The sequence below is a fragment of the Canis lupus genome, chromosome 6, assembly GCF_011100685.1.
Source record: "Canis lupus familiaris isolate Mischka breed German Shepherd chromosome 6, alternate assembly UU_Cfam_GSD_1.0, whole genome shotgun sequence".
Lineage (NCBI taxonomy): Eukaryota > Metazoa > Chordata > Mammalia > Carnivora > Canidae > Canis > Canis lupus.
This window is the reverse complement of record NC_049227.1, coordinates 56,968,058-56,995,966: the sequence shown is the minus strand read 5'-3', so window position 1 is coordinate 56,995,966 and position 27,909 is coordinate 56,968,058. Positions and strand designations below refer to the sequence as shown.

Sequence of the window (27,909 nt, the reverse complement as noted above, 5' to 3'; positions counted from 1 at the left end):
ATCAGATTCTCTGCTTGCTCAGCCTACTTGTAACTCCTGGATCCATGCTCTGACTCATACAGGAGGAAAGACTCTCTAGAGTTTGAAAAAAGCCTTAGGGTGACAGCTGGCTTGGCATTTGTTTCCTGACCTGATTTCATACTTTCATTACTGGTTTTGAAATCAACAAATTATTTATTTTGAATGCACTTACGATTATTTTTGAATATTTTACTCAGAACTTTAGTTGCTTCAAACCGGAGGGATATTTAATCCACAAGACTACTACCACAAGAAATGGAAATTTCCAACTCTATTATTTTTCAAATTGGGTGCTAGGTGATGAATTTCAGAGCTATTGGTTAACAATAATAGCATATAACTATTATAGAGGCCTGCTCTGGGTCAGGCATTTTGCAGATACCATCTCTGATCTTCACAATAATCCTACAAATGGATATTATTCTTTCCACTTAACAGATAAAGCAACGAGGATTAAATTACTCAAAGTCACGCAACTAGTTAGCAAAGGAATTCTAACTCCTCTCTTTGCAGTCAAACCTGATCTCCTTTCCATGCTGCAGTCATTTTTCTTTTTTTTTTTCTTTTAAAGATTTTATTTATTTATTCATGAGAGACACATAGAGAGGCAGAGACATAGGCAGAGGGAAAAGCAGGCTCCATGCAGGGAGCCAGATGTGGGACTCGATCCTGGGTCTCTGGGATCACTCCCTGAATAAAGGCAGATGCTCAACCACTGAGCCACCCAGGTGTCCCCTCTTTTTATTCTTAATATTGAAAATACACTGTGGCTGTTATATTTAACAGCAGGTAGTGAAAGCAAGTTGAGCAGAGCAGAGATTTTAAAGGATAAGATTTTCCCAGTATGTAGGCTCCCATCGTTTCACTCCATATCCCTGAAACACTTCATCAGATTTAAAATGCTCTACAGGGGCAGCCCCGGTGGCTCAGCAGTTTAGCGCCGCCTTCAGTCCAGGGCGTGATCCTAGAGACCCAGGATCAAGTCCCATATTGGGCTCTCTGTGTGGAGCCTGCTTCTCCCTCAGCGTGAGTCTCTGTGTCTCTCATAAGTAAATAAGGTCTTTTAAAAAAATGCTCTACAGCAAGATGCCAGCAGAAACTCACTTTATAACATTAGAAGCCAGACCACTCAGATCTCCCTATTCAATACCCTTCTATTTCCAAAGGTCCAGGTGATCTTTATTTGTGTGAGACACAAAACCAATTCTTTCCTCTGAATTTTGTGTTAGACTCTGATATACCTAATAGGACTTTCTCATAACTGCAGCCTATAGATGTCATTTTTCTTCATTTTGGGGGTTGGTGGCTTTTGTCCTTAGCAGCTGTGGCCTTCAACTTTATCTGGGTTTGCAATCAGGAAGCTGTGATACTTCCTGAGACTGTTCAGGGTACAATTTACACAATACAAATTGAGTTCACTTTCTTCACTTTGGAGTTGCTCTGGGGTCCTGAAAGGGTTGACTGTACTTTGTCCAGTTTTCTACAGGTTGCATCCAGCAGTTGGTGAGAACCAACCTCTGTGGTTTACAACTACTTTTATTTCCTGAGCAACATACATAGAGAATTTGGAAAGAAGGCAATGATTAGGATTGGAGTCAAGAAAACCGTTAAGAAGGAGGAAGTTTATCAACTCAGTGGGAGTAAATCTCCAAACCACCTTCAGAATGCTAACACGCACACACTGCTTCTCATTGCCATGACCAATCAGCAGGTTGTTGAAGAAAACCAACCCAATACCAGAGGCAGGCAGAAGTTAGAGAAGAATCATCATTTTTAAATATTCAGATTCCTTGGCCAAAGAGAGTTGTCATGGCATTGAATCATATACAAGCTTTTTCATTTGTGAAATGTTCCCAAAGCTGTGACTGTCATTCAGTATTTAAAAATTGTTTCCCCCCCAAAAAAAAAAAAAAAAAAATTGTTTCCCTACTAGCTACGCTTTGATACTCAGTAGTGAATCAACCTATTTTTATGTTTATTGATATATTTATACCACTTTTAAATGCTGTTAAAATTTTTTATTAATTATTCCAATGACTAAAAAGAAGGGATAATTATGTAACATGATAGAAATACTAATTATCACTACAACGGCAATCATATTACAATATATAAATGGATCAAATTAACATATTGTGCACCTCGAATTTATACAGTGTTGAATGTCAAATATGTTTAAACATCTTTGTAAGCTGATTACTGAGTTTGTGTGCCGGGAGTCTTGTTTCTGGGCTTTCCTCCTTAAGGTCCTATTTTAGTTCATTTTGGTGAGAAGACTGGGGGCGGGGGGGTAGGAGAGGGGCAAAGATACAAGTCAGAGTCTGTGTGAATAGATTTGGTAAAGAGAAATGGGTGAGCATAGGTATGGCCTGAGGTTTGGGATCATGTCTAAATTAGAGGTGTTGAGCTTTGCTGGTCTCCACAAACAAGGATGGTCCAGAACTAAATGTCTACCACTCACTGCCTGACCACCAGAAAATAGCATGGTGTTTTTGACAGCTACAGTGTCTGTCCTCTGAAATCCAAAATGTGCCTCACTGGGCCCCACAAAGTCCCTATAAAGTGAATGAGTAGTATTGGTATTACCATTTCTACAAGAGAAAGGGGTGAGGGCAGTTATCTAGGCAGAAGACTGCTGACTCTCATTAGGCTGAACTGTCTCCTCAGCCATCACATCCGCAGAAGACTAGGCTTCAAATCTTGACTCCAAAACTTAAAACCCGTGTGACCCTCGGCAGCTACCTTTCTGAGTTTTAGTTTTCTCATCTATAATACAGACATAATGAAAACTACCTAATAGGAATTTTGTATTGGGAAAATACTGGCAAAAAACTTGACACATTATCAGCTCTAAAGAAATGTATCTCTTCCCTTCCCCCACCGTTCACAGAGCCTAAGTCGTCATTGCATGTTTTCTATACTTGGAATGGAACAAAAGCATCTGAGTATCCCTGAGACTGGCATATATGCATTCAAACCACTCTATTGAAGACATACTAAACAAGGTATTTAAGAAAGTGACCACATGGGGGAATAAAAGAGACATTTATAATGGCAACCAAAACAGAAAAAACCCACAAGGACACAATGAAAACTGAAACCACAATAATCTCTAAATAGAGAAGTAATAATTGTAGCCTATATTTAAGTGTACGGGAAGCAAGGGTTTGGGGAAGGGGGGTGCCTGCCATGGAGATAATACATATTTTTTCAAAGTCTGTGGGGAGAACTAGAGCTGATTTTTTTTAAGTCACAAAATGTTTCAGCTCTTTCTGGTCTTACCCCAAAAGCATACAAATAAAAGAAGAAATAAAGCATGATGCTGAAAGGAATGTGCTAGGGTAGGGACTATACAGGTAGAGTCAATGGTATTGATAAAATTCTAGTATTTTGGGTTTTTTTTAATTCTAGTTTTTAAGCTTGGGCTGGGATCATGGTTGCTCCATTTTATTATTATACTCACAACTTACAATTTCATTACATATATTATTTCTGTAACAAATGTTACACAATAAAAAATTTTAAAGTGAATTAGAAATTGCTCAGTGAGTTCCACAGGAATAAAAAAGAGAATAATCAATATCTGCAAGGAGATTCTATCTGCAATCAAAATGATATGTGTAGTCCCACTTCCCAAATGCTGCCAGAGACATATTTACTTTTCTGATTTTAGAATCATTAAGTTAGTGAACAAAGAGAGTATGTATAGCTTTACCTCTGGACATCAGTAAAGCTTTACCTCTGGATCAGGTGTCTCATTCAATTGTACTTATTCAGGTACACAGAGAAGTCTGGTCTCCATCAGATGGATGGAAATAACTCGGGTGATGGCATCAAAGGGCACCAGGCAGTGTAATAGTCTCAGGCTTGGGGAAGATATCTGTATATTGCAGCCCTCAGCAATGAGTGGTTAATTTCTTAAATATCTTTGCGAATTGTTTGAAAGAATAATTATACTTCTGTTAGTTGAATGTTTGTGATTTAGTAAGTAAGGTTATCAGGATTTCCAGAGTAAGAATTTGTCATGATCTAATTTATAAATAAAATGAATCAATCACATGAGCTGGCTGCAGAGAAGGGTACAAATCATCTGAGATCAGCCTTGAGAGCCAGATTGTCTGGTTGTGTCTCTCTAAACGGCCTTGATCAATATAATACCTCATAGGAATATTGTCAGGATTTTTAAAAAATATTTTGTTCATTTATTTGAGAGAGCACAAGCAGAGGGGAGGTGTAGAGGGAGAAGCAGACTCACCACTGCACAGGGAGCTTGATGTGGGATTCAATCCTAGGACCCCTGGATCGTGACCTGAGCCAAAAAGAGACACTTAACCAACTGAGTCACCCAGGTGCCCTATTGTTAGGATTAAATGAGAAATGCAGAGAATTTAGTGTTCTTAGCAGAGAGTAATTCTTTTTTTTCTAGAGAGAGACTGAGCGCGCGCGGGTGTGTGTCTCTGTGTGTGTGTGTGTGTGTGTGTGTGTGTGTGTATGGGGGGAGGGAAGAGGGAAGGGCAGAGAGAGAGAGAGAGAATCTTAGGCAGGCTCCATACCCAGCACGGGGCTCAATCTCATGACCCTGAGATCATGACCTGAGATGAAACCAAGAGTCGGTTGCTTAAGTGACTGAGTCACCCAGCTGCACCTGAAATTGATTTTTAATAAGTGGCACTTACTAACATTAGAACATAAAATAATGATAAAAAATGTTAATGATAGTAAGGCTATTTATTGAGGCTCTTCTCTGTACTAGGCTCTTGACATATAGATGATATTTTTTTTTCTTTTTGCTATAGATTTACCTTATAAATGTGTTTAATTTGTAAGGTGGGTGGGTGGTGAGTAAAGGAAACCAGATTTTTCAAAGAGATAATAATCACAGTGAAACTGAAAGCATAAGCTAAGGAGAGATCAATCACACCTTTTTCTCAGGGAGAAAAAGATCTTTTGGATACCTACATTGAATGTGATACACAAATTAGGAGTAAAGGTAATTCCTTTACTCCATGGGACTAAAACAAAACAAAACAAAACAAAACCAAAAACAAAAAACCACACTACACTCTCTAGTTAAAAAAAGGCTGCTCATACTCTGAAATTGGCCAGCATCTCATGTAGGTACAGTTTGGCACATACTCTACTATGATAATGTGGAGAAAGTGCAGCTCAACTGAATGCTGACAGCAGATGCTCTGTGGCCTGGAGAAACGGTACTTGTGCTCTCAATGTTAACCTTTTAGGGCCCCTGCACTTAGGTTAAACTAATCTATCATTAGCCTCTTGCTCATTATTCTGAAGTTCTTAGTGTTGATGATAGACTCAGGTAAGATTAAAATGTTACTCAGGTAAATATATGAATGTATTATTAACATACTTCCCCAAGAAATTCTATTGTCCTGAACTTAGACTAAAACTTCACCAATTTTTAAGTAATATTTATTCATTCAAAAAAACATTTACTATATGCTAGGCATTTTTATAGGTCCTGAGGTTGGAGCAGTAAATAAAGCAGACATGATCTCTGGCTTCATAGAGTGTAAAATCCAATGGGGAGTCAGGTAATAAACCAGAAAACAAATTGCAAGTCATCAGAAAATGCAGTAAAGAAGAAAACTTGTGAACATGATTACTCTGACATAGCTCAGCCTTTTGTGAAACCTCTGGGGCTGGGTGTATATAGTTTGGGCCCCTCTGGTACTCTAGAATCTTAGGGAAGAAGTGCAAGTGATTATCACTTTTCGCAGCATGAGAATTGGAAGAAGAGGAGATGAGGGGGAAGTTTCCTGGCCACATTAATATTTGCACACACACCTGGTAAAATGCGGCTGGCACCACGACCTAAGATAAGGCTACACCCTGGGAGAGGTGGTCAATTTGATCTTTGGGAATTTCAGGAAGTGAATAAACTCCTTGGTGAATAAAATCCTTGGGGGGTATCACCATTCTTCCTTCTTGGACTGTCAGAGATCCTTTCCAAGCTGGGTGTTTTCAGGGTCCAGCCAGGGCTTTAACAGGATTACAGAACATAGATGGTCAGAGCTGGAAAGTCCCTTAGAAAGCACTTTGTCCATCTTCCTCGGTTTACAAAGAAGGAAACAGGCTCAGAGAGGGGATAAGCCTAAGTTTAAAAGCTAGTTAGGGCTGTGGCACAGAATGGCTAGATGCTCACCAGTCCCATTTTCTCTTCCTTGGCACAAAGGAAGATTACATTTTCCAGCCTCCTTTGTAGTTAGATTGGGATCATGTGTTGGCATTCTGGCCAACGGAGCACAAACAAAAGTGACCTATCCCATTGTCCAGTCTGTCTTTATAAAGTCCCCATATGATCTTCTAAAAATTCTCTAGCTTCATCAGCCAGCTAAATGCAGATAATCCAACAGAGGACCCCAAGAAATCCTTAGAAGAGGGCAGCAGCATTAGACAACCACAGATAGAAGTGGAGATCTCTCAATCACCTGTGAAGGCAGCAATCTGAACACACTCAAACAAATAAATAAACTTTATTGTGTAAGCCTTTGAATTTTGGGGGGTAGTGGTAGCAACTAGTGCTCTTTACTCTGAGACATACATACACTGGCAGTTTAGAGGTTGTCATGGTTAATTTCATGTGTCAACTTAACTCGGCCACAAGGTGCCCAGACATTTGGTCAGACAGTATTGTGGATTGCCTGTGAGAGTTTTCTGGATGAGATTAACATTTGAATCAACAGACTGAGTGAAGCAGATTTTCGTTCTTAATGTATATAGGTTTCACTCAATCACCTGAAAACCAAACCAATTGAATAGAACTAAAAGACTCAAAGGGAACTTTGCCTGCCTGCCTGGTGAGCTGGGACATTGGTCTTCTGCCTTTGCACAAGAATATATACCATCACCTCTCCTCATTCTCAGGTCTTTGGAATCAGACTGGAGCTACAAGGGCTCTCCTTCCTGGGCCTCTACTTGCTGACTGCCAATCTTAGGATTCTTCAGCCTCTGTATTCCAATGAGATGATTTCTCATAATAAATAAATCTCATAATCTGTCTCTCAAAGAGAGAGAGAAAGAGAAATAGAGATGTATCTTATTAGTTCTATTTCTCTGGAGAACTATGATTTATTCAGAGTCTGTACATCAGACCTCTTGACTCCTGATTCAATGCTGTTTTTCACAACACCATATTGTTTCTCCAAGCTAATAGAAGATTTCCTAGGAAACTTCATATCCACTTCCCATACCTGGAACCTCCTCATCTTGGACCAAGAGTGACCAATGAAAAATAAATCTCCATGTGGATGCTAGGGGATCCTTAGTGAAATACAAAGTATAAGTTCATGGGTCCACTGGGATCAGCTATATCTCTGGCACGAATGTTTGGACTGTGGTGTGTCTTCCAATCTACTGTCCACTATTTCATGTAACTTATAAGAGCATATGTGCCTTGAAGTCTATCAGCTACTCTATTTTTTTTTTTTTTTGAGAGAGAGAGAGAGAAAGAGAGGGAGACCAGGGATGAGGGGCAGAGAGAGAGAGAGAAGGAGAGAGAGAATCTTAAGCAGACTCCATGCCCAGGACAGAGCCCAATGTGGGGCTTGATCTCATGAGTCTGAGATCATGACTTGAGCTGAAATCAAGAGTCCAATGCTTAAACAACTGAGCCACCCAGGTGCCCCAAGAGAACTCTGTCTTGATCAATCTTCTACGAATCAATAATGACCTGAGGCTTGAGTTGGGAATCAAGTAAAAATTCAGTAAAGTTTAGTGTTATATGACTTTGTTATAATCTGATTTTCTTTAATGTAATAACCCATATATGGTTCATAGAATCACAGTCCATTAACACAAGCTTTTAAGCATCTATTGACTAGAATTGCTTATTCCTGTCCTCTCTGAATCACAGATGAAGAAACAGATTACCAGATGGAATAGCTAGTCACAGGATTTCCATCCTTGGTCAGTTGGCAACATGGAATAATCTGGCTCTCTTTTCCATAGCTCCCCAATGTTAACACTCCAAGAAGGGAAAGGACTTAGCTGGACACTCCTGAAATATGTCTCTCTAGTTGTCAGTTTAGATAAACCCTTAGAGAAAAAGGAAGGTCTTAAAACTAGGGAAGCTTTGGATTGGAAAAGTCTTAGAATTCACTTGATTCTATCTTTATTTTTATATTTTTATATGTTCTTTTATATAGTACCTAAACCCATGATACAACCAATGACCACGCAAAGATAAATTAGAAAGAAGGTATGCAAAAATATGATAGTGTCATGGGATTCCCTCAGCTGAGTTAAGAACTTGTTGCTCTTGCTTATTGGAGTCCCATGAACAATTTTAGTACGAGGAAAGAGGAAGTCAAGTTTGTGTGAAATCTCTGGGAATGTATGTCCAAGAGGTGAAATACGGACAAGTCTATCAAGAGATAATGAAAGATTCATTTCTGACTTCCAAAAAGTCAAAGGAGATAACTAGTCAACCTTCCTTACCCTAAAAAAATTAAGGAATTGTAATTGCAGCAAAACCTTACAGAGGCATGTCATTCGGTTCTATTTCTCAGAAAGTGCAACCTAGAAAATTGTCTAATTCATGTTAAAAGACAGAATTGAAACTACGCTTCCTATTTTACCAAAAATTTAAAAAAATTCTCAATGAAGTTCATAAAACTAACATCAAGAAGCAAATCTAACTTCCTGCTTTTGTTTCTTTTCCACAGTTACAACATATTCAGGCTTAAATAACTTTGAAAATTAGGATTTTTCCTCGAATGTCAGAAAATGAACAGGCAGAGTAAAGCTGTATCTTGTTCTTTTGGACAAAATAATTGAGTACTTTTCTCCTCCAAATGTGTGTGTGACCAAAAGGGGACACACACACACACACACACAAGTGCACATACAAGTACGCACACACAAAATCAAACAGTATAGAAACCAAAGGTTGTTTTTTTTTTTGAGGTTTTATTTATTTGAAAGAAAGAGAGCACAACACAAGCAGGGGGGAAGGGGAGGGGCACAGAGAGAGGTAGAAGTAGGCTCCCTGCTGAGTAGGGAGCCCGGATGTGGAACTCAATCCCAGGACTCCAGGATCATGACCTGAACCAAAGGCAGATGCTTAACCGACTGAGCCACCCAAGCACCCTCAGAAACCAAAGATTTGATTGGAAATTATATTTTACTCATGTCTGAAAGACTTTTAAAAGGTAAGCAATATTTAGTTGATGTTTTTTACAAAGATACACACCTAAAGCATAAGGACAAAAAAGCTTCAAAATAAAAGGACAAGAAAAATACTATGTAAAAAAAACAACCAAAAGAAAGTTGACATAATTATATTATCATTGGTAATTAGGAAACATGCGTTCTTTTCAAGTACAGGTTATCTAGAAATATTGACCATGGATAAGGCTACAAAGTAAATCTCAACAAATATTAGAGAATTAATATCATGCAGGTCATGTTCTCTGATCAAATGTAATTAAATTGTAATTCACTGGTAAAAAAAATACTGGAAGAAATGATTAGAATTTGTAAATGCACTTTTAAGTACTCCCTCTGTCAAGTAAGAAATCTCATTAGATAAAATGTAAAAATAAATGACGGGAAAATGTGCTGTAAAAATCAATAAAATAGTTTGACAAAACTGGGAAGAAAAAGATAATGGCACAAATAAACAATATTACAATGAAGTACTGAACATAATTTTAGATACAGAGAGATTTTTCTGAAATCAGAGAATACTATGATTTTTATACTATTTCATACTGTTTTCATAGATTTTTAAATATAATAGCAATTAATTTGAAAACTTAAAAGAAACAGAACGTTTCCTGAGATATGTAATCTATTATAGCTGGTTTAAGAAGAAAGCAAAAATCTAAATAGACATGTTTAAAGTCTAAAATATACACTCCCCTTTCTCTTTAAACATACACACACACACACACACACACACACACAGGCCCAGATGAGCTTTGTTAAACATTCAAGGAACATATAATCTCAATCTTTCACAAATTGTTCCAGAAAACAGAAAAAGAGGAAATGCTGTCCTACTCATTTTGAAATGAGTTAAACCTTGATATCAAAACCACATATGGGTAATATAAGAAAGAAAGATTAAAAGCCAACTTCAGGGCAGCCCAGGTGGCTCAGCAGTTTAGCGCTGCCTTCAGCCGAGGGCATGATCCTGGAGACCCGGGATCGAGTCCCACGTCGGGCTCCCTGCGTGGAGCCTGCTTTGCTTTCTGCCTCCCTCCCTCCCTCCCTCTCTCTCTCTGTGTCCCTCGTGAATAAATAAATAAAATCTTTACTAAATAAATAAAAATAAAAGCCAATTTCACCAATAAGCATAAATGTAAAAATCTTAAAGTTCAGCAAACCAAATCAGTAATGTAGGTTTTCAAAATAACCAAGTTGAGAGTTTTTTCCCCCAGTAATACAAGCATAATTTAACATTAGAAAGTCTATAAATGTCATTCGCTGTATTGACAAAGAATAAAAGCCATCAGATTTAGAAATTAAATAACACACTTAACAGATGCCCCAATATTATACAATAAAATTAAATACCCAGGCACACAATCATAAATTCTTACTAAACAGAAATAGAAATTCTTAACTTGATTTTTAAAAAGTTGTGTACCAAAACCTACCCAAAATATCACACTAACTTATAAAAAATTAAAAGCAGGGGGTCCCTGGGTGGCACACAGTGGTTTGGCACCTGCCTTTGGCCCAGGGCACCGTCCTGGAGTCCCGGGATCGAATCCCATGTCGGGCTCTCGGCATGGGGCCTGCTTCTCCCTCTGCCTGTGTCTCTGCCTCTCTCTCTCTCTCTATCTATCATGAATAAATAAATAAAATATTTTTTAAAAAATTAAAAGCATATTCCTGGAAGTTAGGAACAAGACAAGGATGCCTCTTATTCTGCCTTTGTTCAATACAGCCTTGTCTAGTGCAATGAGTCAAGAAGAGTATGTTAGAAAGGCCAAAGCTACAATTATTTGCATATGTTAGGACTATCTTACATAGAAAATCTGAAATAACCTACAACAAACTAAAAAGAAGGTCCAGAAAAGTTACAGGATACATGATCAATATACAAAAAAATTAGAATTTTGTTCCCATATACCAGCAGCAGATTGTTAGAAAATGTGGTTTTTAAAAAGAACTACGAGAGCAGTGAACAAATAAAAAAGAAAATTATGCCAAAAATTATTAAATGTTATTAAAAGACATAAAAGGAGACCTAAATAAATGAGCAATATAGCTTATTTATGGATAGGAAGAATTAATATCAAAACAATTTCCATTTCCCCCAATTAAATAATAAATGTAGTACAAATAAAAAATCCAACAGTTTTTCACAAGCAGGAGCCAAGATATTCCTGAAAAGAACAAAACAGTTCAGAGAGAAGCCTTCCTTACTAGCTCCTAAGAGTTTATCACAGGTTTAAGACACTGGGGAGAAAAAAGGATGCAATGGCTTTGGCATACAGATGGCCAATGGCCAATGAAACAGATAAGGAAGCCCAGAGGTAGAACCATACAGAAATAGAAACTTGACATATGACAGAAATGATTTACAATTAGAGGGAAAAGGATGTAGTCTGCAATAAATAATGTTGGAGTAATTGGTTACCTATGTGGGAAACATTTTTTTAATTAGATTCTATTTCATATCATACACATATAAGTAGATTAAACAGCTAATCCAGGCATCTGGGTGGCTCAGTTGGTTGAGCTTTCAACCCTTGGTTTTGACTCAGGTCATGGGTCTCTGTTGTAGGATTGAGCCCTGCGTTTTGATACCTGCTTGCAAGTCTCTTCCTCTGCCTCCTCTTCTCACCCCCCCTTCATGCAAGTGCAAGCATACTCTTTCTCATAAATAAATAAATAAATAAATAAATAAATAAATAAATAAATAAATAAAATCTTTAAAAAATAAGAAGCTAATGCTATAAGCAAACATTTTAATATTTTTAGAAGAAAATAGAGGGAATGAGCTTATGACTACCTATCAGGGAAGAGAGTTTCTTAATTAGTATATAAAAAGCATAAACCATAACCTGAAGACTGATATATTTGACTACATTGACACAAAAAACAAACAAATCCTCCCTTCAACCAAAACAAAAAGGCAAGCTACAGACTGGGAGATGTGGGCAATGCATTTAACTAACGGAACAGTGAGTACTTAGAATATATTTTAAAATATTAATTGATATAGGGGTGCCTGGGTGGCTCAGTTGGTTAAGCATCTGACTTCGGCTCAGGTCATGATCCCAGAGTTCTGTGATGAAGACCCACGATGGGCTCCCTGCTCAGTGGGGAATCTGCTTCTCCCTCCTTCTGTCTCTGCTCTCTCCCGTTCTTATGGTCTCTCTCTATATATATATATAAATAAATTAAATATTTTGTAAAATATGAATTGATGTAAAGCAAACAACCCAACTGAAAATGGACAAAGTACATGAACTGGCATCTCACAGGAAAGGAAACTTATGAAAGAACACTCAACCTCATTAGGAATCAGGAAATGCAAATTACAAGAACATTTCACATCCATCTGATTGGCATTTTTGAAGTCTGACAATACTAAATGTTGGTAAGGTGCAGAGAAATAGGGATTTTCCTATACTGTTGGTAAGAATTAAATTGGTACAACCACTTTGGAAAGCAATTTTGTAATATCTGTCATTTCCACTCCCAGAAATATATCCTAAAGAATCTTGCTCACAGGAGATCCATGTGAAAGACTGCTTGCTTCAGAATTGTCTGTAATAGGGAAAATTGGAAATAACCGAAGTCTCCCAACAGAATACAAAAATAATCACCAAGTATCCATATAACAGAATTCTTTATGTAGTGGCTAAAGAAATGAACAAAACTGCACATACTAAATGGACAAATCTCAAAAACAAAGTGTTGAGTGAAATTGAAAAAAGGTTAGGTGGCGGAAGGATACATACACTACGACACCATTTATGCTGAATAGTATATACAGTATATGGTGTGATACGTGTAAGTAAAAGTATAAAAATAGTCAAAACAACAATATATACCAATTTTGGTACAGAGGATGCCTCTGAGGATAGAAGAAAGGGAAAGACCTTGGGAGGAACATATTCCACAAGATATTCAACTATGTCTATAATATTTTTAAAATAAAACTTGAAGTAAATACAGAATTATGTTTATAATATTATTTGTAATTTCTTATATGTTTGAAATGTTTTATTTAAGAAATGAATACCTCTAAAGTAAACCCAGGAAATATAATATCTTAATGATTGACAAAATCCTAATAAATACTAAAATTTCAATAAAATTTAACCATAAAGTCATCAAAATTCTCATTGTAAAATATGAATGTTTCAGTTTCAAGTATGTGTCCATTTAAAAGTAAACATGAGCTATCTAGACATAAATTGTAAATTACCCTGATAATAGGGCTTAAAAATATAGACTATAAATATACACACATGTGGGTAAAGATTGGCAAGCACCACTAAAAATAAAATAAACTTTGAAGGTAGAAAGGTTTGGGTGAAATTTCTTTAATTTTTTTATTTTTAAAATCTGGCTTAATAATAGAAATGTTTCCAAAATAAATATATGAAGTACTTTCTACAGTTTCTGCTGTAGAAATAATATAGCAGCAGAGATTTAAACAAATAGTTCTCTATTAATGCACAGCACAAAGTAGTCAAGTCCTTTCAGGCCTTCCTCTAAATTCTTTTCTTTCTGCTAAATGATCAGGTTAAACAAACAGGCACACAACAAAATGATGTGGGTCAAATCACTATCGCCACCCAAATTTCAAGGGCAATAGCAGTCAAGAATTCACCTGGGAGTGATACTTTGCTATGCCTTTAATTAAGGCGGGGCTTTTAAAACTCAATTGTTCCATTCCTGTCTCAAATCAATCAGATGAAATTCACCTTTTACGTGGCCTGAATCCTGATAGCTCGGCACACTTGATAGGTAATTTAATCATCTCTGGTGTAGATGAATGCAAACTCAAATTAGCTAGTGAAAGAGTTGGTCTTCGCTGAGATAGCTGTGCTTTTCCACTTTTATGCAAGAGCTGAGCTTCACCAACTGGCTAGCTGGAGGTGTTATTAAAAATTTAGTGAAAGAAACAAAGGTGTGCTCTGGTGTCTCTTGTTACCCTTTCTACTGTTACTCAGGCAGACAAAAGGCATAGAGCCTGCCTCATGAATAATGTGACATGGAATATTCACGATCTATTTTTAATGGAGTCAAGTAATAACATTAAGAGAGATATTTGCAATCTTCAAATTTCACACAGTAACAGGCGCAGTAATTTGTTTTGATTCTGAACTGAGGATATCCAGATGTATTTTTCCCTATGAAATCATACTGTTAACATCAAAATTACAACTTCTCATTTATAGCATAAACGAGGATTATGAAAATGGCCCAAAAAGTTCTAAATGTCATAAGAGAAGGATAGGACAGATAACTAGATTTCAATCAGTCTACTTACCTCTTCGATGCAACTTCTTTACTTTTCAAACCAGGTTGGAAATAATCAACCAGTGTGCACAGTGAATTCTGTGGGAAGGATGTTTTGTGCTCTTTATTCATTGGGAACCTTGTTTCCCAGGACACTAAGAAGAGGTTCCTGGATGCTGTAACTGTTCACTCATCAGTTCTGGAAAATTATCTTAAACTGTATTATAAACAAATTTAAATTTTGAATGACAGTAAACTGACATGGAAAGACATGGTGTTGAAAACCAGGTGAGCACAGCCAAGGACTGAGATTTGGAGACACTGGAGAAAAATAGCATCAAAGCCCCCTCACCCACAAACTCAGGAGAGTCCTGTGTGTTCAGTTGGTTTCCTGAAGTCTTACACAATTTCTCTTTTCATTGTGCTCCAGAAAGCAGAAAGTCAGGATGAAGCAGGATTTTATTTTCTTTGCTTATTTACCTATTATCTCAGCAAATACCTATTGATCTCCTATTGTGTGCTAGGCACTGTTCTGGGAGCTGAAGATTCAGCAGTGACCAAATAAAGGACAGGATACTGTGCTCACTGCTGTATCCCCACCACCTAGAACAGTGCCAGGCACATACTAGTTACTCAATCAGTATGTGTGATTTGAATTGAAATGTACAATCCACTGGTGGTCACCAGGGGCCACACTACCTCAGCTGGGAGATGCTAGAATGAGCACACAGGTAGTCAGGATCTAGGCCAGGACCTTATTCTGGTTTCATTCTTGTAAAGGACTGATTCATGCAAGAAACTCCCACAAGTGGGATAGAGCTAGAAATAACCCAAATTCCAATTTTACTGCCCCTGATGCATCTTTAGATTTAGACTTGCCTTAGGTGAGGCACCTAACCAGTATCACATACTTTCTCTCCCTTCCAGTCTCCACAGAATCAAATAGTCAGGGTTTGATTGGGATGACAGAACCATATCCACATTTTATGGTCAAGGAAACTGGAATCAGGAAGGCCAAAGAAGTTGCTAAGTCATACAACATATTGGTCATAGAGCTGTGACTAAGACTCAATTTCTAGACCTAAGGCCTGTGATTTCTTTATTCATCTGAAATCTTCTAACCTATTAAACAACAACAACAACAACAACAACAACAACAAACCAATCAACCAACAAAAACATCCTTGAAGTCCTCAGAAGTACCTATGTACATGTGGGACCACTAGGGACTCTATAAGGTAGGAGCTCAGTTTGGTATACCTAGTTTTTCTGTTAAGAAAGAAGGATCTTTGAAGTGTAGAAGGAAAAGGCAAATGAAAATCAGAGCAATTGGATTTTTACTTTCTTCTGAATATTGGCTTGACTGCTTAACTTTTAATATCCCACTGTAGTTTCTTTCAATGCCAACTCCCACTACACACTAAAACAAAGATCTTTCCCAAATTCCTTGCCTAAATGAGAAGCAATAGGTAAGAGTCTTAATACTTTATTAATTTAAAACATCATTCTAATAAATATGTATTAACAAACATAATGCACTCCAGATGTTCTAAAAACATTTACAAACCTCATCCAAGTAAAAATACCACTTTTTTTCTTTATAGTACACATGGAGGGTCACTCCACATGCCTGCTAGCTTAGACATCTTAAAAATATCAGCTTAACAATAAAAAACTGAATATACACACAAATCTTGGAAGTACCTGTTCAGCTATTTTTTTAATGTTTGATAAAAACCCAAACGTGTCAGAAAAGAAGGGTCAAGATTTTGTTTTGTCTTCTCTGAATTCCTCAGGAGGGGAAAAAAAAAAGATCTAGCCACTTAGAGGTGCAACTGTTAGCTTCTGAGGGGCAGGGGCATGGGCTATAACTTGAATCTCTGGCTCCCCAATACCTAGCATAGGCCTGAGACCTGGTGGTCAATACACATTTGCTGAGTGAATGGATGGCATCTTGTCCAGAGGTGTTGCTCTGTGCTTCCACCTCCTCTGGTGAAGTCTTCACAAGCTTCACAGCAGGGAGGATTCTCCTCTCACTACCAGGTCCACTTTTCTTTTGCTCCTTCTTGGAGCAGTCTGGACAGTGTATTTTGTAATTTCAAAAGTATGAAACTCCATCCCCAAATCAGTTTCTGAACCAGTCTTCAAGGGGGAGAACTGATTCCTCCAAGATTTATAGGCAGCACCCAATAGAAAGAGGTTAACAGACTCCCCGGAAAGAAAAAAAAAAAGTAACACTCACTTATCATTCTAGATAAAAACATTAGCCTGTGTCCACCTTATAAATGGTGATTACTCCTTGTCCACACAAGTATCTGGAGTAAGTCAAGAGGAGGTAAAAAACCTGAAGGACTTTTCTGTCTGTGGAGCAGGGCTGGGAATGGGAAGAGCTGCAGGGCTCAAGATTTTATCTGATCCCCTCTTGACTTTGAGTCTTCGGGTGGCAGGGAGCCTATTCGGATGTCCAAAGCCATGAGTCCTTTGGTTCCCACTCTGGGCTGAACTTTGCATAGGTAATTTATCCCTTCTTGGAGTTCCAGGAAGTAAGGTGAAGCAGCTCATCCTGCTGGGATCTTTGGACTGGAATGGAGGGCCTGAGAAGTCAGACGTGGATGGTGGCAAGTGGGGAGGTTGCCCTCTGTAGTGTTGTGTAACTGCCGCTCCAGCCAGGGCCCTCATTTGAGCCCATGCTGTGTCTCCCGGTGCCGCCTGAGGTCCACCTTCCTCTGGAAGCCCTTCCCACAGAGGTCACAGCCAAAGGGTTTGAAGCCTGTATGTTTGCGGCTGTGGGTGATGAGGTTGGAGCTCTGGCTGAATGCCTTCCCACACACCTGGCATTTGTGGGGCTTCTCACCTGCAAGGATGGAGGAGGGGGAGGGAAGTATGAGTCTATGATAAAGCTAGAGGCGACTCACTGTGACCCACATGCTCCTGGCAGCAGCTGGCTGCACCAGAGTCTAAGGCGTTCAAGCAACTTGGAGGGTGACGTGTTGCAACGCAAGTCCTGGGAAGTCATGGGTGTACCAGGTGAAAGGGAGACTTTCTGAGTGGGGGTTCCCAGCAAAAGGACTCAAACCGTTTCCTGCTAAACGGAAACAGAGCAAAGGCCACGTGCCCAGACTCACAGCTGAATCCACCCTGGCAAGACAGCCCTGGCTTTAGAAGCAGAGAGCTCCCACAGCAGATGTTCAATGTGGGGGTGGGGGCCTGTCCTTCAAACCATGTGACTCTGCTCTAATTCAGAGGAAGTTTTCAAATCTGAGTTTCCAAGTGGGTGTTGGTTTGTATGGACCAGTGAATCTGTTTTCTTTCTTGCTCTTGAAGGACAATAGAATGTATCTGAAGCATAGATACGTCTCAAAGTCTTATTTTTAAAAATCCACATTTGGGTCGCAAAGTATTCCTTAAATAACGATCCTTTTCTGTCTTGATTTTACTTTCTTTTTATAAAGATTCTTTATATCCTAGCAAGTCTTCACCATAGATTAATAAATAACAAACAGAAAAGGTTTGGCGGTACCTGGGTGGCTTAGTTGGTTGAGCTTCAAACTCTTGGTTTCAGCTCGGGTCATGATCTCAGGGTTGTGAGATCGAGCACCCTGTTGGGCTCTGTGCTCAGCACAGAGTCTGCTTGAGATTCTTTCCCTCTTCCTCCGCCCCTCCCCCTCTGCCCCTCCTGCGCTCTCTCATGTGCATGCTTTCTCTCTCAAGTAAGTAAATAAATAAATAAACATCTCACAAACAAAAGAAAAAGGTTCTGTCTTTTCCCCCAATTCAGGTGATGTTTAACATTTGGATAAATAGCATGAATTTCCAAATAGCCTTAGCATGGCATTATTGTCAGGGATTGGTCTTGGAAAACTGCACAAAATAGATGAGGTTGGTTTTTGAGGAAACTTCTCTCTTGTTCATTCCTTTCTGTCTTCATGCTTCAGATTTCCTTGATAAAGAACCACCCAACAAAACTTAGCTATTCCCTTAGGGTCAAACAAATTTGAGAAACAAATTCTAGCTATGATGTGAATGTGTGATAAAGACTCAATGTTTCATTCAGTCAAGGTCCTAGTTGCACTTTGGCAAGAGTCTTGAAAACCTTTACTCAAAAGGAGTAGGTTACCCGGAAATTTCAGTTAAGGGGTCATGATTAAAGTAAGATATTTTTCTGGGTTTTCTGATGGGGCATCGACACTGCCCCAACATATTTATAAACTCAAAGGTATGTGTTTGGAACACTGAAATCTGTTTTAAATCAGTGTTCATATTCTGGAATGAGAGAATTCTGGGTCTCTTGTACATGTCTTATTTACTATTAAAGAGACTGCTCCTGGCATTAAAACTGCCACCTATATACAATCAAAATGTTAGAGAAAGAGTCCAGAATTGGAATCCAGAGCATTCCATGGCCCCAACATGCACTCTTAGTCTGATCTTTGGTAAATCACCCTGAGTTTCATCAGGCTAAGGCTACATTATGGGGTGGCAGTAAGGATCAAAAGAAGGGATGGGGCACCTGGCTGGCTCAGTCAGTGAAGTGTCTGACTCAGGTCATGATCTCAAGATCCTGGGATCGAGCCTCATGTCCAGCTCACCACGGAGTCTGCTTGTCCCTCTCTCTCTCGCTCCGCTCCCACACACACACACTCATGCCCTCTTTGTCTCTCTCTCAAATAACTAAAATCTTAAAAAAAGCGGGGGGAGGGATGATAATTTTTTTAAGAAGGGATAGATTTGAAAGCAGTTTATAAATTATAAGGTATTATCATAGGTAAAGAATTACCATTATTATGGTATGAACTTGCTGATATTTTGAAAAGGGCAGTAAGTGAATAGAAGCTTTCTACATCTACCACCCCTCATGACTCTGAAAATAGAATACAGTAAATGGTGGTCAAGCTAATAGACAGTTGAGGTCAGGAAGATCTGAATTTAAGTCCTGGCCCTGCCACTTGCTATCAGAGCCTTGGACAGGTTACCCAACCCTTCTGTACCTCACTTTCCTCATCTCTAGAATGGGAATAAGGAATAGTCTCTACCTCCCAGAGTTCTTGTGAGCATAAAATGAGATAATGCATTTAAAAAGTGCTTAGCAGACAGCTTAGTAAAATTTACCATTGTTTTTTCTTCCTCAATCAGAATAAATTCTTAGACTGCAAAAAATGCAGCCATGAGACCACACATAAAACCTCTTGCTCCCCTGAAAGGCTGGGTGGGAGCCCTGGAGAAAGTCCTCTATCTCTGGAGCTTCGTATTTCACCCAGATCATGCAGCAGTTGGAACAGCAGCTAAATTATAAGAAAATAGTCTTTGCAAGGATAGTGAACCTGAGGTTGACCAGCTGAGTGGTACTGCAAATGCAGCCCCACCCCAAAGCCCTTCTGAGGAGAACCTTGTATGTAAACAAATCTAAGAGAATCTGCCTCCTAATTTTCTTTTCTTTTTTAAAAGATTTATTTATTTATTCATAAGAGATATATATAGAAAGAAAGGGAGAGACATAGGGAGAGGGAGAAGCAGGCTCCATGCAGGGAGCCCCATGTGGGACTTGATCCTGGGACCTCAGGATCATGCCCTGAGCCAAAGCCAAACACTCAACCTTTAAGCCACCCAGGCTTCCCATGCCTCCTTATTTTCTTGAACACATTGCAGTGATTAACTCCATCTAGAAGGCCTCATCTACCACTCATCCTGTAGCCAGGATATCACAGCAAAGGTGAATTATATTGGCCTCAGAGGGAAGAATCATGCTCCTCCACGCCAGCCTTCCCCAGGAGTTTCCCTACAAGCCAAGAGCCTTCAGCTTACCAGTGTGGATGAAGGTGTGTTTCTTCATGTCTGACTTCTGGTGGAACCTCTTGCCACAGTACTGACAAGGGTAGGGCCGGGTGTCTGAGTGGATGAGCAAGTGTGTGGACAGCGTAGATGACCTCTTGAAGCTTTTGCCACAGATCTTACAGTCAAAGCTTCGTTCCTGTAGACAGAAAGATGTGGCATTCCTATTGTAGTCACCCTAGGCTGCCATCCTCTTCACCACTAACCTGACCATAAAACCCCCAAAGCCAGGGCTCCCCCTTCCTTCAGGCTCTCCCCTTTGCCTTAGCCTGCTCCATCATCCTCTCTCCCCAGATTTATGTCCAACCTCCACCCTCCCCACCTCTTCCTCATAACAGTTTTTCTGCCCAAACAGTTCGCCCACAACCCTCCACACCCCATGGCAAAAAAGTATCCCCACCCTGCTTTTTTGACACCCATTTACAAACACTTCTCCACCCTCCTCAACAGGAGGCTTAGACCTCAGTCACTTGATGCCACTGCCCCTTCCAGCCAGTGTTGAGAGAGACGCGAGAATTTTAAGAATTGTACTCTTTTTTAGTAAATAAGTCTCTGAGTAAGCATTCGCTTGTCATAGTTGTGTACTTAATTGCTTACCAACCCCTCTGTCATTCCGTTAAACTGAAAAAATCTGTGGGGGTAGAGTAGCCTGGCGGCTCAGCGGTTGAGCATCCTTTGGCTTAGGGTGTAAGCCTGGGGTCTCAGGATCGAGTCCCACACGGGGCTCTGTGCGCGGAGCCAGCTTCTCCCTCTGCCTGTGTCTCTGCCTCTCTCTGTGTGTCTCTCATGAATAAATAAAATCTTAAAAAAAAAATTCTGTGGGGGCATCCGGTCAGGGACCTGGTGTGTTGTTACAGGATTCTGAGCAGCCTAGCACGAGGAAGTTGCACCACAGATAGGAATAAAGGAATGAATGAAAGAACAGGACAATTATGCTCTCCCATGCTCTAAATGAGGTGACATCCCTTCTTTTCAGTTGGGAGGGGTCAATACAAATGAAGTGACAGCCATTTGGTGAAAAGCGAGGCCAAAAAACCCCAGAGCTAATACATTTGATAGATCAGCAGCAAGAGTGCACAAACCCTCCTCAAACCCAAAGCAGTGATCTGGATCATCCTCTGGAGAGGCTCACAACGAGTGACGGGGAGCTCTAGGGCTGCCTGGATGCCCCAGCCGGCCACCTTTCCCTACACACCTACATGTGGGCAAAGGGACGTGCTGGGGGAGCCTGGGGGCAGTCCGGGGAAGTCCAAGGGAAAAGCTGCCAGGCGGAGAGTGGCGGGTGCCGCACTGACAGTCAGACCTTCCCCGAACTCGGGAACCTCACAGGGCCGTGCGCGGCCATGCGCCCCGCGCTTACCTGCGAGTGCACGGCTTTATGCTGCTCCAGGCTCACCGCGTGCCCGAAAGTCTTGCCGCACATCTCGCACGCAAAGGGTCTCGTGCCGCTGTGGGACCTGCGCACGTGCACCTCGAGCCCGTGCGGCGTGGAGAACACCTGCGGCGGGTGGGGCCGGGGAGAAGGCCGCTGAGAGGGGCCCGGGGGCGCGAGCCGGGGGCGCGGGCGCGGGGCCGACAGAGCCGGGCGCGCGGGAGCCTCACCTTGCTGCACTTGATGCACTTGTAGGAGCCGCCGCCCAGCAGCAGGCGGGTGCACAGCAGCTCCGACTCCACCTTGACGCCTGCGCCCTTGTCCGCGTGCAGCCCGTGGCCGCGCTCCGAGTACAGCCCTCCCGCCGCCGCCGTGGGCCGCTCGTACAGCCCTGCCGCCGCGGGCCCGAAGTCGCCGTAGAGCCCCAGGCCCGAGCCGCCGGCAGCGCCACCTCCTGCGCTTCCTCCCCCGGGCGCCCCGGCCCCCGCGCCGCCCGCAGCCCGCTCGGGGCCGTAGAGCGCCGCGGGGTGGCCAGGCTCCGGGGCGCGCTCGCAGAAGAGGCCCAGGCCGGCGCCGCGATCCAGGGCCGCGCACGGCCGGTAGCTGTGCACCAAGTGCCGAAGGTCAGAACCCGCCAGGCCTCTCCAAGAGTACGGCTTGAAGGGCAGGGGGAAGGGCTGAGCTTCGTCCAGCGACGGGCACACCGACTTCTCCGAGGCTGTGGAGGCACAAGGGGGCGTCCAGTTAGGCTGGGCCGCCGGGCGGCGTCTGCAAGTTGCCCAGCCCCGGTGCGGAAAGCCGTGCGCCCGGTGCCGCGACGCCCCCGGGATGAAACGCGGCCCCGGTCTCTGGGGCCTCGAGGATCACTGGAGGCGGCAGGGCAGCAAACGGATAATTAAAATGACAGCGGTCGAGGAGATGGGTAAATTTGGTGCCAGGGCAGCGGAAACGTTAGGACGGCACTTTCTGGCGGGATCGGAGCACCTCGCGATCCCACAGAGAAAAGCGCGCCAAGCTGTCTGTGCTGGAGAAATGTTGAGCTGAGCTAAGCCGACGAGGCGGCCCCCGTTAGGGCCTGGACAGCGCTCGTGCTCCGAAGTCCCAGGGCCAAGCTCTCCCGGCCCCTAGAGGTTCCCACTCCGTCCCTTTTCTTTCCGGGATCGGTAAGGAGCGAGGGAGAGGACCAATAAAATGCAGCCTGGCCTACCGAAAACATCTGTTGTTGTGTTTTTTTTTAAACAAACAAACAAACAAAAAACGGGAAGGTGTTAACATTCCTAACGATTATTAAATACCCAAAGGGGCAGCAGAAAGAGGGTTTGGAGCTTGAACTGCCCGCCAAATACTACCATTCTCATTCCTGTCCTAGCTTGATGGGGAAAAAAACAAATTCAAATTTCTCAGAGAATAATTTACAATTACAAGGTTTTACAATTTTTTTTTACAATAATTTACAATTTACAAGGTTTTAGCTGCCACCTGCCAGGGACATAGCTTTCCCATATTCGTGGCCTTGTGCGCCCCTGCCCAACGGGAATTTTGCTAAAACCAAATGCCCAAGGTATCCTTTCTCTATTTGCATACAGATTTATGAATCTGTTCCCACTGCATACTCCAGACTAGCCGTTTCAGTGACAGGCTGCGCCCCAAGATTCCGACAGAGAAATTCCCGGAGCACTCAGTCTTGCAGGACGTGTCCTGCACAGCCAAGAAAAATTCTCTGGTCTCAAGCTCCCAGACACACTCGCTGGAGTTAGGGCTTTAGCCAGGTCAACGAATTGAGAGTGGGGTGGGGTTCAGGCTATCTTTTAAAACTCGTAAATGCAATCTGGAAAGAACAGGCTGTGGGAAGAATCGGGTTGGTTTGCGTTCTTCCCCTGGCCAGGACCCAAGACATGCCCCCACCCAACGTTTGTGCAAACCTCAATTACTGTCTGGAAATTAAGCCAACGGACCGGGCCCCAGGGCTAGGCCAACCTGGAAGAACGAAAACTGAAACAGGCCCCGGATCCGAGCCTGCGAAGACTCAGAGGAGGGCAGAGATTTTCGTCGGACCCGTCCCTCCGGCTTGGCGCCCAGCTCTGCCAGGCCCAATAACTGAGGGAGCCAGGAGGAGTTTTAGACTGCCCAGGTCTCTGTTTTTTTGAGACTCGGAGGTCTGGGTTTGGGGATCCCAGCTCTTTCTAAACGTCAACTGACCAGAAAACGAAAAGTCGAGATTGCTGTTCAGACAACTCATATATTTTCTCTCACCCACTATCTACACCAAACGAATATTAGGAACGAACAACCCGAGTCCCGCTGCCTGGGATCCAAGCAGCAGACATCGCTACCGGCTGAAGCAGTCCCAGAGAAGCCAGATCCCCCCTCCCCCCACGGGCCCCTTACCCCTTGAACAAGCGCTAGCCTTTCGGAAAGACTCTCGGCCATCCATTTAGCAGTTCTGCACCCAAAGCCAAGTCAGTGTATTCCTCACCATGGGGTCCCTGCCGCCCCGGCCTCACAGCTCCCAACGGGCTCCTACCTGGAGACACAGAGGGCGACGGGGGTCTCCAGAAGTCCTCAAACTCTGAGCTCCGGTCGCAGACGCTGCCCTCACAGCTGCCCGGGGATGCGGAGGATCTGTCAGGGGCCTCGGTCAGCTGGGACTCGGGGGACAGACGACCCCGGGGCTCCGTCTGCGCCCCGCCTGCACTCGAGGTGCCGTCTGCGGAGAGGAGGCAGGATCGGAGCTCAGGCTGGGTCTGAGTGGACCCGCTGGTTCTGAAGCGGCGCCCTCCAGGCCGTGGCACCCGGGCGTCCTCCTCTCTACCCAGACCTGGCCGGGAACCCTTCCCGGTCCGAGGGCGGGAGCAAAGAGGCTGTGGCACCCAGGCGACAGCCCCGGAAGGGACCCAGACGGTAGGAAACAGAAACGAGCAAAAGGGGCGTCAGGGTCTCCCTGCAGGGCTCCTGGGGGAGGGTGGTGTGGCGGGGCTCGGAATCTACATCCCTGGGCGCACCCCGTACCTGCTCCGCCCGGTGCCAGCACATTCTCCAGGCGGAGGGAATAGTCGGGTCCCGGGGAGCGCGGCTGGTGGTAACTGTGAGCCTTCTTACTCTTGACAAGGAACGAACGCGGCATGGTGGTCGGGCGCGCTCTCCGCTCCGCTCCCACTGTCACCCCGAGGGCGTGCTCAGCCCCAGCCAGGCGGGGACCTGCGAGAGGAGAAGAAGCGGGTGCAAACGCGGGTCAGCACGCTCCAGGGCCCGGGACTGGGCAGCCGGGTGGAGAGAGCGAGAGCGCCGGCCGGGAGGAGGGAGGAAGGCCCGCGGGAGGAGGAGCTTGGCCCGGCTGCGCCGCGCTCACCAGGTGGCACTCGGACAGGTGGCGCGAGCCCGCCGCCGCCACAGCTGAGCGGTACAACCCGTCCCGGGGCCCCGGCTCGAGCCTCTTCCTCCTGCCCTGCCCACACCCCTTGGCCCCTCCCCTTCCCTAAAAGGGAAAACTCGCTCTGGCGACCAAGCTCTCCGGAGAGCCGATGTCCCCCAACTGGTCAGTTGCCCCAAGTCGAGCACCCACTGCCTGCCTGGCCTGTTACCGGGCTGGGGCGGAGCGCAGGGACGCGTCCATCCGTTAGGGCCGCGGGATGGGTTGGCGGCGGGGCACCTGGAAGGGGCTGGAAGCCAAGCCCTCCAGGAGCCCGCGGGGGGCGGGAGGGGCGCACGGGGCCGGCTGAGGAGCGGGGTCGGGAGGCCGCGCCAGGGGGACTGAGGGCGGCGGAGGCCGGAGAAAGAGGGCGGGAGAGAAGAGGAAGAGGAAGGTGGCGGGAGGGCGCGTGACCCCGGCCCCCGGGGGAGCTCGCACCCCGGTGGTCTCCCTCGCCCTCCCTCGCGCCGCTCGCCAGCAAGAAGGTTGGTCTGGAGACGCGAGGGCGGCGGCAGCAGCAGCAAAGTCCGGGGCAGGACGCCCCAGACTGTGGACACCTAACCTCGGAAACCAAGTCCTGGGAAAAAGCCCTTTTCGCTCTGCTCACCGAAAACCTTGTCTAGGGGAAGTGGAGCCGGATTGGCGCGCGCCGGCTGGAGTCCGCGAGGAACCGGCGGCTTAGCGGCCGCGGAGAGCCAGGGCGGCCCGCCGGGGCCGGGGCGCAGGGGTCCGGGGGGGGGGGGCGCGGCGCCGCTCTCCTGAACCCCCAATCAGTTCACCTAATCCCGGGGTCGAAACCTGAGCCCGGCGGCGAGGCGGGGCAGCGCCTCCGGCTCCGCGCGGGGCTGCTCGGGGGCGGGCCCGGACCCGGACCGCGGCTAGGTCTGGGGCAAACGAATTCGCCGTCCTCTAGCTGGCGGCCGGGTTCACGCGGGGGCCGCAGGCACAGCGGCTCCCTCCGCGGTCTGGCCTCGTTCAGAAACGAGGGTGCTAGGGGACCCGGGGCCGGGACGAGGCCCCTGGCCCTGGGCCGTCGCGAGGCTTAGGCCGGCGGCGGAGAAGCTGCGCGGCTCCCGGGCAGGACGGAGGACACTGGCCCAGGCTGCCGGATGCGCCCCGAGCCCAGAACGAGTCATCGGGGTCTGGTTTGCCCTGGAGGGCTTTGCACGTCCCACTGCGTCCCCCTCCCCGGGGTGGCGCGGGGACAGGCTTGAGAGCAAGGGCGGCTGGGGACCTGAAGCAGAATCCCAGAGAGCTTTCCGGAGTCCTAGGAGCCAGGAGGCCCCTGGGAGTGGGGAGGCCACCTGCCGCCGTCGGAGTCCGCCCCTCGGGTGGGAGGCTTGGAGGCGCTCGGGCTCCCCGGGGCGCAGCTTGGCCAGCACATCTTTCCCTGGGCCTCTCTGCGTGAGCCGCCACTTCGGCCGTATAATTAGACACAACAAACGCAAAAACGAATTCTTTAGACAGCTATGAAACTCAGAGGGAACGGGAAACGGGGTGCACCGGCCTCGAGGCCCCGGCTGAGGCCTGGGTCTGCGTCGGCGCTCAGGGGGGCGGAGGGGCCGGGGGAGCCGAGCGCGCGGGCGCGGGGCCGGCGCCGGCCGGGAGCGCGCGGGAGCCCGCGGGCCGCGAGGTGCCCTCCGCTCAGGCCGGCGGCCGGTCCAGGGCGAGGGGAGCGGGCGCAGGGCGGGCGCAGGGCGGGCGCAGGGCGGGCGGGCGCAGGGCGGGCGGGCCCAGCGCCGGGCGCGTGGGAAGGAGACCTCGCGCAGCAGCTGGCAGCGGGAGGGCGGGGCGGCCCCTGAGCGCACGCGGGCCGGGGCCTCTCTCCGCGGCCGCCCGGGAGGCGGGAGCCGAGGCGCCCGGGGGCAGCCCGCTGAGCCCAGCTGCCCCCGCCTCCCCACCAGATGTTTCCTTCCCGGACGAATCCTGCTCCCCTGCGCCACAATCCCCTGCGGATGGGTCCCGGGGCTCCCTCGCAGTGGCCAGCAGCGGGTGCGGGGGACCCCGGCAGCGCCCTCTGGTCGCCCCCGCAGTGGCGGCGCCCCGTTGGTCCCCGCGGCCGCCCCCGCCAGGGGGGCAGGCGCAGAGCAGGCGGCGCGGACCTACCTGCGGGGTCAGGGCGCGGGCACTGCGCTCCGAGAGTTTTCAAACTGAGTTGCTTTCGGGAGAGGCTGCGCTTGTCTCTCTCTCTTTCTCTCTCTCTCTCTCTTTTTTAATCTCCTTCCGAGCTCAGCCCCCAAAACCACAAGCTTCACTTCCTGAGCGTTGAGGAGTAGCTCTCCTAGCCCTCTCAGACCTGCCCCCCAGCCCCCAGTCGGGGCGCGCTCCCCTTGCGCAAGGGGCGAGGCCGTGGACTGGCCCCCCCGCCCCCCCGGCCCTGCCCGCCGCCCTCCCAGGACGTCCTCCGCGGGCTTGCTCCGTGGGGCTGCGGGGCTTGGAGAGCCCCGGAGGGCCCGACACCCAGACACTAGAAGTGACTCAAAAGAAAATGAACCCTTCTTGGCTCTGGGAGACTTCCGCAGCGGGAAGTCACAGATTCAGGACACAGATTGACTGGAGCGCCGCGGAGCCGGAGCGCCAGCTCGCAGGAGGCCTCCCTCCCCGCCCCTCGGGCTCGGGACACCCTCCCGGCACCCTCCCGGCACCCTCCCGGCACCCTCCCGGCACCCTCCCGGCCCCGCCGCCTGCCGGGGCTGTGCCGCCCCCGGGTCGCGGCCGTGAATCACCGCCGGCCTGGAGCCCGGCGAGCGGCCGCGGCGTCCGCGGAGCGAAACCTGCCCCGCGGCCCCGAAATAGCTTGTTGTGGAAACACTTCGGGATA

At 45.8% G+C, this 27,909-nt stretch overlaps 1 protein-coding gene across 1 annotated transcript; it reads right to left on the bottom strand.

The window, feature by feature from the left end:
• Positions 1 to 15,948: 15,948 nt before the first annotated feature.
• On the bottom strand, positions 15,949 to 25,083 carry GFI1 (growth factor independent 1 transcriptional repressor). The gene is given in 7 exon segments (NM_001012719.1): positions 15,949 to 17,332; positions 20,281 to 20,446; positions 21,668 to 21,805; positions 21,910 to 22,397; positions 24,204 to 24,386; positions 24,689 to 24,877; positions 25,029 to 25,083. Coding segments are annotated over 6 exon segments (1,269 nt in total). The 5' UTR covers positions 24,804 to 24,877; positions 25,029 to 25,083; the 3' UTR covers positions 15,949 to 17,153.
• Between the last annotated feature and the right edge of the window lie 2,826 nt (positions 25,084 to 27,909).